Source organism: Pseudophryne corroboree, chromosome 9, assembly GCF_028390025.1.
Source record: "Pseudophryne corroboree isolate aPseCor3 chromosome 9, aPseCor3.hap2, whole genome shotgun sequence".
NCBI lineage: Eukaryota > Metazoa > Chordata > Amphibia > Anura > Myobatrachidae > Pseudophryne > Pseudophryne corroboree.
In genome coordinates, this window is record NC_086452.1 from 265,447,940 (window position 1) to 265,460,080 (window position 12,141).

The 12,141-nt window shown below is 47.3% G+C and overlaps 1 protein-coding gene across 1 annotated transcript in view; it reads right to left on the minus strand.

Moving 5' to 3' along the window:
* LOC134957991 (E-selectin-like) overlaps nucleotides 1-10,606 on the minus strand; it is a 357,129-nt gene extending 346,523 nt beyond the window's left edge. The window contains exon 1 of the mRNA XM_063940282.1: nucleotides 10,501-10,606. Coding sequence (XP_063796352.1) covers nucleotides 10,501-10,524 — 24 coding nt within the window. The 5' untranslated portion in view covers nucleotides 10,525-10,606. The remainder of the gene's footprint in view (nucleotides 1-10,500) is intronic.
* Nucleotides 10,607-12,141: the final 1,535 nt, after the last annotated feature.

A 12,141-nucleotide genomic window follows, 5' to 3' on the forward strand; every position in this document is an offset into this window, starting at 1 on the left:
CTTCTTTTTTGGTGGGGGGATTAATTGCTTCTTTTTTTGTGGGGGTACAAACAAACCAATAATTTCAGCCAGTCATGTGGCAGACACTTTCGCTGAAATGATTGGTTTGTTAAAGTGTGCATGTCCTGTTTATACAACATAAGAGTGGATGGGATGGCCCAAGGACAATTCCATTTTACATTTTGCACCTCATATTTTTTCTTTGCATCATGTGCTTTTTTTGGGCCTAGGGCCTAATTCAGACCTGATCGTAGCAGCAAATTTGTTAGTAGATGTGCAAAACCATGTGCACTGCAGGGGGGGCAACTGCTAACATATTTGCTGCTGCGATCAACTCTGAATTAGGCCCCTAGTTTTTAAAACTGCTATCCTGTCTGACCCTGCAGTGCCACACCTAGATGGGCCAGGTGTTTGTGCCGCCCACTTGTGTCGCTTAGCTTAGTCACTCAGTGACCCCGGTGCACCTCTTTTTTTTTTTTGCATTATGTGCTCTTTGAGGCCTAGTTTTTAAAAGTGCCATCCTGTCTGACACTGCAGTGCCACTCCTAGATGGGCCAGGTGTTTGTGCCGCCCACTGGTGTCGCTTAGCTTAGCCATCCAGCAACTTTGGTGCAACCTTTCTGCCTAATAACAATATTGTGAGGTGTGAGGTTTTCAAAATAGACTGGAAATTAGTGGAAATTAATGTTATTGAGGTCGCACATCTCTAATAAATTTTATATATATATATATATATATATATATATTAGAGATGAGCACTTGAAATTTTTCGGGTTTTGTGTTTTGGTTTTGGGTTCGGTTCCGCGGCCGTGTTTTGGGTTCGACCGCGTTTTGGCAAAACCTCACCGAATTTTTTTTGTCGGATTCGGGTGTGTTTTGGATTCGGGTGTTTTTTTCAAAAAACACTAAAAAACAGCTTAAATCATAGAATTTGGGGGTCATTTTGATCCCAAAGTATTATTAACCTCAAAAACCATAATTTCCACTCATTTTCAGTCTATTCTGAACACCTCACACCTCACAATATTATTTTTAGTCCTAAAATTTGCACCGAGGTCGCTGGATGACTAAGCTAAGCGACCCTAGTGGCCGACACAAACACCTGGCCCATCTAGGAGTGGCACTGCAGTGTCACGCAGGATGGCCCTTCCAAAAAACACTCCCCAAACAGCACATGACGCAAAGAAGAAAAAAAGAGGCGCAATGAGGTAGCTGTGTGAGTAAGCTAAGCGACCCTAGTGGCCGACACAAACACCTGGCCCATCTAGGAGTGGCACTGCAGTGTCACGCAGGATGGCCCTTCCAAAAAACACTCCCCAAACAGCACATGATGCAAAGAAGAAAAAAAGAGGCGCAATGAGGTAGCTGTGTGAGTAAGATAAGCGACCCTAGTGGCCGACACAAACACCTGGCCCATCTAGGAGTGGCACTGCAGTGTCACGCAGGATGGCCCTTCCAAAAAACACTCCCCAAACAGCACATGACGCAAAGAAGAAAAAATGAGGCGCAATGAGGTAGCTGTGTGAGTAAGATAAGCGACCCTAGTGGCCGACACAAACACCTGGCCCATCTAGGAGTGGCACTGCAGTGTCACGCAGGATGGCCCTTCCAAAAAACACTCCCCAAACAGCACATGACGCAAAGAAGAAAAAAAGAGGCGCAATGAGGTAGCTGTGTGAGTAAGCTAAGCGACCCTAGTGGCCGACACAAACACCTGGCCCATCTAGTAGTGGCACTGCAGTGTCACGCAGGATGGCCCTTCCAAAAAACACTCCCCAAACAGCACATGACGCAAAGAAGAAAAAAAGAGGCGCAATGAGGTAGCTGTGTGAGTAAGATAAGCGACCCTAGTGGCCGACACAAACACCTGGCCCATCTAGGAGTGGCACTGCAGTGTCACGCAGGATGGCCCTTCCAAAAAATACTCCCCAAACAGCACATGACGCAAAGAAGAAAAAAAGAGGCGCAATGAGGTAGCTGTGTGAGTAAGATAAGCGACCCTAGTGGCCGACACAAACACCTGGCCCATCTAGGAGTGTCACTGCAGTGTCACGCAGGATGGCCCTTCCAAAAAACACTCCCCAAACAGCACATGACGCAAAGAAGAAAAAAAGAGGCGCAATGAGGTAGCTGTGTGAGTAAGCTAAGCGACCCTAGTGGCCGACACAAACACCTGGCCCATCTAGGAGTGGCACTGCAGTGTCACGCAGGATGGCCCTTCCAAAAAACACTCCCCAAACAGCACATGACGCAAAGAAAAAAAGAGGCGCAATGAGGTAGCTGTGTGAGTAAGATAAGCGACCCTAGTGGCCGACACAAACACCTGGCCCATCTAGGAGTGGCACTGCAGTGTCACGCAGAATGGCCCTTCCAAAAAACACTCCCCAAACAGCACATGACGCAAAGAAGAAAAAAAGAGGCGCAACGAGGTAGCTGTGTGAGTAAGATAAGCGACCCTAGTGGCCGACACAAACACCTGGCCCATCTAGGAGTGGCACTGCAGTGTCACGCAGGATGGCCCTTCCAAAAAACACTCCCCAAACAGCACATGACGCAAAGAAGAAAAAAAGAGGCGCAATGAGGTAGCTGTGTGAGTAAGATAAGCGACCCTAGTGGCCGACACAAACACCTGGCCCATCTAGGAGTGGCACTGCAGTGTCACGCAGGATGGCCCTTCCAAAAAACACTCCCCAAACAGCACATGACGCAAAGAAGAAAAAAAGAGGCGCAATGAGGTAGCTGTGTGAGTAAGCTAAGCGACCCTAGTGGCCGACACAAACACCTGGCCCATCTAGGAGTGGCACTGCAGTGTCACGCAGGATGGCCCTTCCAAAAAACACTCCCCAAACAGCACATGATGCAAATAAAAATGAAAGAAAAAAGAGGTGCAAGATGGAATTGTCCTTGGGCCCTCCCACCAACCCTTATGTTGTATAAACAGGACATGCACACTTTAACCAACCCATCATTTCAGTGACAGGGTCTGCCACACGACTGTGACTGAAATGACGGGTTGGTTTGGACCCCCACCGAAAAAGAAGCAATTAATCTCTCCTTGCACAAACTGGCTCTACAGAGGCAAGATGTCCACCTCATCATCATCCTCCGATATATCACCGTGTACATCCCGCTCCTCACAGATTTTCAATTCGTCCCCACTGGAATCCACCATCTCAGCTCCCTGTGTACTTTGTGGAGGCAATTGCTGCTGGTCAATGTCTCCACGGAGGAATTGATTATAATTCATTTTAATGAACATCATCTTCTCCACATTTTCTGGAAGTAACCTCGTACGCCGATTGCTGACAAGGTGAGCGGCGGCACTAAACACTCTTTCGGAGTACACACTTGTGGGAGGGCAACTTAGGTAGAATAAAGCCAGTTTGTGCAAGGGCCTCCAAATTGCCTCATTTTCCTGCCAGTATAAGTACGGACTGTCTGACGTGCCTACTTGGATGCGGTCACTCATATAATCCTCCACCATTCTTTCAATGGTAAGAGAATCATATGCAGTGACAGTAGACGACATGTCCGTAATCGTTGTCAGGTCCTTCAGTCCGGACCAGATGTCAGCATCAGCAGTCGCTCCAGACTGCCCTGCATCACCGCCAGCAGGTGGGCTCGGAATTCTGAGCCTTTTCCTCGCACCCCCAGTTGCGGGAGAATGTGAAGGAGGAGATGTTGACAGGTCGCGTTCCGCTTGACTTGACAATTTTGTCACCAGTAGGTCTTTGAACCCCAGCAGACTTGTGTCTGCCGGAAAGAGAGATCCAAGGTAGGTTTTAAATCTAGGATCGAGCACGGTGGCCAAAATGTAGTGCTCTGATTTCAACAGATTGACCACCCGTGAATCCTTGTTAAGCGAATTAAGGGCTCCATCCACAAGTCCCACATGCCTAGCGGAATCGCTCCCTTTTAGCTCCTCCTTCAATGCCTCCAGCTTCTTCTGCAAAAGCCTGATGAGGGGAATGACCTGACTCAGGCTGGCAGTGTCTGAACTGACTTCACGTGTGGCAAGTTCAAAAGGTTGCAGAACCTTGCACAACGTTGAAATCATTCTCCACTGCGCTTGAGACAGGTACATTCCACCTCCTATATCGTGCTCAATTGTATAGGCTTGAATGGCCTTTTGCTGCTCCTCCAACCTCTGAAGCATATAGAGGGTTGAATTCCACCTCGTTACCACTTCTTGCTTCAGATGATGGCAGGGCAGGTTCAGGCGTTTTTGGTGGTGCTCCAGTCTTCTGTACGTGGTGCCTGTACGCCGAAAGTGTCCCGCAATTCTTCTGGCCACCGACAGCATCTCTTGCACGCCCCTGTCGTTTTTTAAAAAATTCTGCACCACCAAATTCAAGGTATGTGCAAAACATGGGACGTGCTGGAATTTGCCCATATTTAATGCACACACAATATTGCTGGCGTTGTCCGATGCCACAAATCCACAGGAGAGTCCAATTGGGGTAAGCCATTCCGCGATGATCTTCCTCAGTTGCCGTAAGAGGTTTTCAGCTGTGTGCATATTCTGGAAACCGGTGATACAAAGCGTAGCCTGCCTAGGAAAGAGTTGGCGTTTGCGAGATGCTGCTACTGGTGCCGCCGCTGCTGTTCTTGCGGCGGGAGTCCATACATCTACCCAGTGGGCTGTCACAGTCATATAGTCCTGACCCTGCCCTGCTCCACTTGTCCACATGTCCGTGGTTAAGTGGACATTGGGTACAACTGCATTTTTTAGGACACTGGTGAGTCTTTTTCTGACGTCCGTGTACATTCTCGGTATCGCCTGCCTAGAGAAGTGGAACCTAGATGGTATTTGGTAATGGGGGCACACTGCCTCAAGAAATTGTCTAGTTCCCTGTGAACTAACGGCGGATACCGGACGCACGTCTAACACCAACATAGTTGTCAAGGCCTCAGTTATCCGCTTTGCAACAGGATGACTGCTGTGATATTTCATCTTCCTCGCAAAGGACTGTTGGACAGTCAATTGCTTGGTGGAAGTAGTAAAAGTGGGCTTACGACTTCCCCTCTGGGATGACCATCGACTCCCAGCAGCAACAACAGCAGCGCCAGCAGCAGTAGGCGTTACACGCAAGGATGCATCGGAGGAATCCCAGGCAGGAGAGGACTCGTCAGAATTGCCAGTGACATGGCATGCAGGACTATTGGCATTCCTGGGGAAGGAGGAAATTGACACTGAGGGAGTTGGTGGGGTGGTTTGCGTGAGCTTGGTTACAAGAGGAAGGGATTTACTGGTCAGTGGACTGCTTCCGCTGTCGCCCAAAGTTTTTGAACTTGTCACTGACTTATTATGAATGCGCTGCAGGTGACGTATAAGGGAGGATGTTCCGAGGTGGTTAACGTCCTTACCCCTACTTATTACAGCTTGACAAAGGCAACACACGGCTTGACAAATGTTGTCCGCATTTCTGTTGAAATACTTCCACACCGAAGAGCTGATTTTTTTGGTATTTTCACCAGGCATGTCAACGGCCCTATTCCTCCCACGGACAACAGGTGTCTCCCCGGGTGCCTGACTTAAACAAACCACCTCACCATCAGAATCCTCCTTGTCAATTTCCTCCCCAGCGCCAGCAACACCCATATCCTCCTCATCCTGGTGTACTTCAACACTGACATCTTCAATCTGACTATCAGGAACTGGACTGCGGGTGCTCCTTCCAGCACTTGCAGGGGGCGTGCAAATGGTGGAAGGCGCATGCTCTTCACGTCCAGTGTTGGGAAGGTCAGGCATCGCAACCGACACAATTGGACTCTCCTTGTGGATTTGGGATTTCGAAGAACGCACAGTTCTTTGCGGTGCTTTTGCCAGCTTGAGTCTTTTCATTTTTCTAGCGAGAGGCTGAGTGCTTCCATCCTCATGTGAAGCTGAACCACTAGCCATGAACATAGGCCAGGGCCTCAGCCGTTCCTTGCCACTCCGTGTGGTAAATGGCATATTGGCAAGTTTACGCTTCTCCTCCGACAATTTTATTTTAGATTTTGGAGTCCTTTTTTTACTGATATTTGGTGTTTTGGATTTTACATGCTCTGTACTATGACATTGGGCATCGGCCTTGGCAGACGACGTTGCTGGCATTTCATCGTCTCGGCCATGACTAGTGGCAGCAGCTTCAGCACGAGGTGGAAGTGGATCTTGATCTTTCCCTAATTTTGGAACCTCAACATTTTTGTTCTCCATATTTTAATAGGCACAACTAAAAGGCACCTCAGGTAAACAATGGAGATGGATGGATACTAGTATACTTATGGATGGACTGCCGAGTGCCGACACAGAGGTAGCTACAGCCGTGGACTACCGTACTGTGTCTGCTGCTAATATAGACTGGATGATAATGAGATGAAATTAATATATATATATATATATATATATATATAATATCACTAGTACTGCAGCCGGACAGATATATATATTTATTATGTAATGACTGATGACGGACCTGCTGGACACTGTCAGCTCAGCAGCACCGCAGACTGCTACAGTAAGCTACTATAGTAGTATGTATAAAGAAGAAAGAAAAAAAAAAAAACCACGGGTAGGTGGTATACAATTATGGATGGACGAGCGACTGCCGACACAGAGGTAGCTACAGCCGTGGACTACCGTACTGTGTCTGCTGCTAATATAGACTGGATGATAATGAGATGAAATCAATATATATATATATAATATCACTAGTACTGCAGCCGGACAGGTATATATATTTATTATGTAATGACTGATGACGGACCTGCTGGACACTGTCAGCTCAGCAGCACCGCAGACTGCTACAGTAAGCTACTATAGTAGTATGTATCAAGAAGAAAGAGAAGAAAAAAAACCACGGGTAGGTGGTATACAATTATGGATGGACCAGCGACTGCCGACACAGAGGTAGCTACAGCCGTGGACTACCGTACTGTGTCTGCTGCTAATATAGACTGGATGATAATGAGATGAAATTAATATATATATATATAATATCACTAGTACTGCAGCCGGACAGGTATATATATTTATTATGTAATGACTGATGACGGACCTGCTGGACACTGTCAGCTCAGCAGCACCGCAGACTGCTACAGTAAGCTACTATAGTAGTATGTATCAAGAAGAAAAAAAAAAAAAAACACGGGTAGGTGGTATGCAATTATATATATATTATATACAATTATATATATATATATATATATATATATATATTAAACTGGTGGTGATTAATTAAACTGGTGGTCAGGTCACTGGTCACACTATCAGCAACTTGCAAGTAGTACTCCTAAGCAGACAATCACAATATATACTGGTGGTCAGTGTGGTCACAATGGCAGTGTGGCACTCTGGCAGCAGAGTGCCAGCAAAAGTGTGCACTGTACGTTAAAATATGTACTCCTGCTCTCAGACTCTAACTGCTCCCCACTGTCTCCCCCACAAGTCAGATATACAGTCACACTATCACTTCAGCAAGTAGTAGTACTCCTCCTAATGCTCCCCAAAATTACTAAAGTAAATAATACTGTGTCTCTCTCTACTCTAGTCTCACTCTCTATAAACGGAGAGGACGCCAGCCACGTCCTCTCCCTATCTCAATGCACGTGTGAAAATGGCGGCGACGCGCGGCTCCTTATATAGAATCCGAGTCTCGCGATAGAATCCGAGCCTCGCGAGAATCCGACAGCGGGATGATGACGTTCGGGCGCGCTCGGGTTAACCGAGCAAGGCGGGAAGATCCGAGTCGCTCGGACCCGTGTAAAAAAACCTGAAGTTCGGGCGGGTTCGGTTTCCGAGGAACCGAGGAACCGAACCCGCTCATCTCTAATATATATATATAAATATGTTGTAGAAATCTGGCGGTAATCAGGAGACCGAGTCCGAAAGATCAATTTATATGTATGTATGCATTTGTATTATGCTTTTAATTTTAGATAAAATCAGCAGCACTCAGAACATTTTTTTTTCAAATGTACACTGTACTGAAACCACAGCAGAATCCTAATGTTTCGGGGCTCACAGAGGGTGCCGAAGCATTTACATATTAGTGCCTCCCGCTACCCCCACTCTTCTCAATTATTGTAGCAGGTCCCCCATCCCCTATTTGCAGGGCATTTCTTATTGGGCTGGGCTGGTTGAATATTTCCAGGCCCCAGAAGGCTGTCAGCCCTATGGATTGTTTGTGGGAGGAGGGCCCCAAATCGTTGTCTTGCTTAGGGCCCCATGAGATCTAAATCCGTCTCTGGTTGAGATACAAGAGATAATTAGGATTGACAGAGTGAATAGACTGAGAAGTATGTTTATAGTGCAACATCATTATAGCCTTCCCATTACAGATATACAGCATCAACATTTATAAAAGGCTAACGCTATACCCTCAGCATGACAGAGCCCCAGCTCCTAGCAACAGGACTTCCAGAAACCCGGCAGCTCCTGTGTGAGCAACGACCTTCCCACCCTATAATCCGGCCCTGCTGTCCGTCATTTTGACAGGCTTTTAACTAGTATACTTAGGGGTTAAAGTGAGCCGGAACGGGGCGGAACTGCGTTCCGTCAGTTTCACTGCATTCTGTCTCCTCCGGCTCACCTCACCCGATGTGTGCCGGCACTGCAGGGAGATGCCGGGCGCCCGCTGTTACCAGTGGAAGCCCGGCGGCAGGAGCTCACTACTTAGCTCCTGCTTCCGGCTCCCGGGTCTAGTGTGCGCTATGAGAGAGACGTCATGACGTCTCTCTCATAGTGCAGGGAGCCGGATGCCAGGAGATCACAGCGATCGGACGCGGGAGCAGAGCTTGGTAAATATGGTGGCTTTTGCTTTTTAAGGCACGTCTACTGGGGGCAAGCTACAGGGGGCACGCTACAAGGGGTAAACTACTGGGGGCAAACTACAGAGGCGCATTACTACTGGGGGCATAACTACAGGGGGGATAAACTACAGGGGGGCATAACTACAGGGGCTAAAGTACTGGGGGCAAACTACATGGGGCTAAACTACTGGGTGCATTACTACTGGGGGGCTAAACTACTGGGGGCATAACTGCAGGGGCTAAACTACAGGGGGCATTACCACTGGGAGCCTAAACTAAAGTGGGGGTAAACTACTGAGGTCATTACTACTGGGGGGCTAAACTACTGGGGGCATAACTGCAGGGGCTAAACTACTGGGGGCATTACCACAGGGAGGCTAAACTAAAGTGGGGGTAAACTACTGGGGCCATAACTGCAGGGGCATTACTACTGGGGGCTAAACTACAGGGGGCTAAATGACTGGGGGCATTACTACAGGCAACATTACTACTGGGGGCAATACTAAACAGGGGCATTACCATTAAGGGCATTACTAATGGGGGCACTACTAATGAGGGCATTATAAAGGGGGCACTTCATAAGGGGCATCACTCCTGGGGACATAAGGGGCACTACTGGGGGCATTGCATAAGGGGCACCACTACTATGGGCTCTATATAAGGGGCACTACCAGTACAGTGGACATTGCATAAGGAGCACTACTACTGTGGTCATTGCAAAAGGGGAGCTAATGTGGGCATTGTGTATTACGGGGTGCTACTTCTGTGGGCATTATGTGTATTAGGGGTGCTACTACTGTGGGCATTATTACTATTGTGTGGCCACGCCCCTTTCATTTTGAGATCACGCCCCTTTTGGGGGCACACGCCTAAAGCGCGCACAATACTTTTATTCCATGGGCGCCGGGCGAAGGGGGGGGGGGGGGGGGGGTGAGTTCCACCACCTCGCTAGGACCACTTTAAGCACTGAGTAAACTATAATGTGTATTTATGCATACTATACATTTTATGCAAAACAACAATTCAGTGGGATAACCACTGTTATTCAGATGAAACACATGATCATTTGACTATTGCAGCAAAAATATCAGGGTTTTTCCAGTGAATATTAATTACATTTCAACTGATCTTTAATTCATAGGGGATGCGGTCAGGATCCCAGCAGTCAGAAGTCCGACAGTAAGGTTAGGGTTAGGCACAAGGGGGTGGGCTAGGGTTAGGCTGTAGGGGGAAGGGGTGTTAGGGTTAGGCTGCAGGATGGGGGCAATTAAGGTTAGTCTGCAGGAGAGTTGGGTTAGGGTTAAAATACTAAATATCAGGATCCATCAGGATTTTGACTGCCGGGATGCTGCCGTCTGCATTCTGACCATTGGGATGATTACTGCTGGGATTTCGATTCCATCCCATTCATCAATTGGTCTCTGCGATATGCTGTAGCACCAAACTCAAAATTAATAATAGCTAATATTGGACAAAGAAAAATCCATGTGACATTTTCATGCTGTCACTGTGGCTGCTGAAAGTGATGCTATTTGAGCCATGCATTTCACAGTATAGATGGTAAGCTGTTTTACTTTTATTCCAATCCATGCATCTACAACTGATACTTACTGCTATATACGTGCACTTAACAAATGTATATAGTACAGGTATGTACTACAAAATAAACCTACCATTTACTGATTAGGAAATTAAATTTCAACTTACCATTTTCAGCCGAGTTTCACACATTCGGTCTCATATTAGAACAAATACAGAATAGTTTCCAGTCTCAGCATACACTTCCTCCAACACTGACGTTTGTGTGAGTGAATATGAGTGAATACATCCAGGCTTCTTTAATCTGTTTTTCCACCTAATCTTGAAGTGTGTGCCAAAAACATAATATGTGCTGCCAGGAAGGTGGTGAGAAAATATCCCCACCGCCACCTTTTAAAACATCAAGTGCAAAAGTGGCAATCATATTCCTTTGAGGGAGATGAAGAAGGAAATGCAGGGTGGAAAGGAAACGCTGGACCAATATCAGCAGAGAAAATAAACTGGACAAAATGTTTCTAAACTGTATTATACAGAACTAAAGACCATTGTTGCACAAATATCACTTAAGATGCAGTAGGACTTTCCATGAAATAATTCCTCAAACCAGAAGATCTAACAAATGTACACTATGTATACAAAAGTGATTGACTCCCCCCCTCCCCCCCAAGCCCCCACGCGGCAGATGCAAAATGCTGTGCTCCTGCAGCAGACGTGTGTTTATGTGGTTATAAAATGGGTAGAGGGTCACTGATTAGGGGTGTAGTACTGGTGACCGGCGGTCTCCTGACCGCCGGTCACCTTACCGACGCCGGGATCCCGGCAGCATACCTACGCCGGGATCCCGGCGGGGAGGGGCGAGTGCAGCAAGGAGGGGCGAGTGCTGCGGGCTCGGTGGCGACCTGCGGTCGCCACGGGTTCTATTCCCACTCTATGGGTGTCGTGGACACCCACGAGTGGAAATAGTCCCTGTTGGTCGGCATGCCGACCATCGGGATAGTGAGCCGTCGGGCTCACGGAGGAGGTCATGTGACTGTCGGTCAGCTGACCGGCAGTTATATGAATACCACCCCTGATTAGAACCTTTGCTAGCGAAATGACTTGCCGGAAAGAGCTAACCGAGTTTTGGAATCATCGTAGGCTGATGTCATGTTTCCAGGGTGACGCTGGACTGGCATACAGAAAATTCTGTAACGCGGATGGACTGGCCAGGTCAGAGTCTACATCTTAAGCCCATTGAGAACCTCTGTGACGACTTGGAGTAATGGGTGTCTTTCTAGTCTAGACCAGCCTTCTTCAGTGTCACAGTTGGTTACTGTACTTAAACATACTGTACTGTCTGCTGTTGTCCAGGATCTTGTGGACAATTTGCCAATAAAGGTTACTGCAGTAATCACTGCACGTGGTGGACCTACAAAGTACTGACACCTAGAAAATCTTGTTGATCTACGTGCTGTCAATGTCCAATCACTTTTGTCTACATAGTGTATAAACTTCTCACAGAGAAGGCACCATGGGCCTGATTCAGACGTGGGCAGAGTTGCTATCACTGCTGCTTACATGGAAGTAGCAGCGATAGCACCAACAGCATGTTAATGCAGCAGGAGGTGTGATGCCAACCAAGTTATAATACAGACTGCAGCCCAGGGACATATCTAGTAGTGATTGGGCCTATAGCAATATCTGGAATGGGGGTTATAATTCATGTTAAAATGTGATTGTGTAAAATAAGATTTTACTCACCGGTAAATCTATTTCTCGTAGTCCGTAGTGGATGCTGGGACTCCGTGAGGACCATGGGGATTAGCGGCT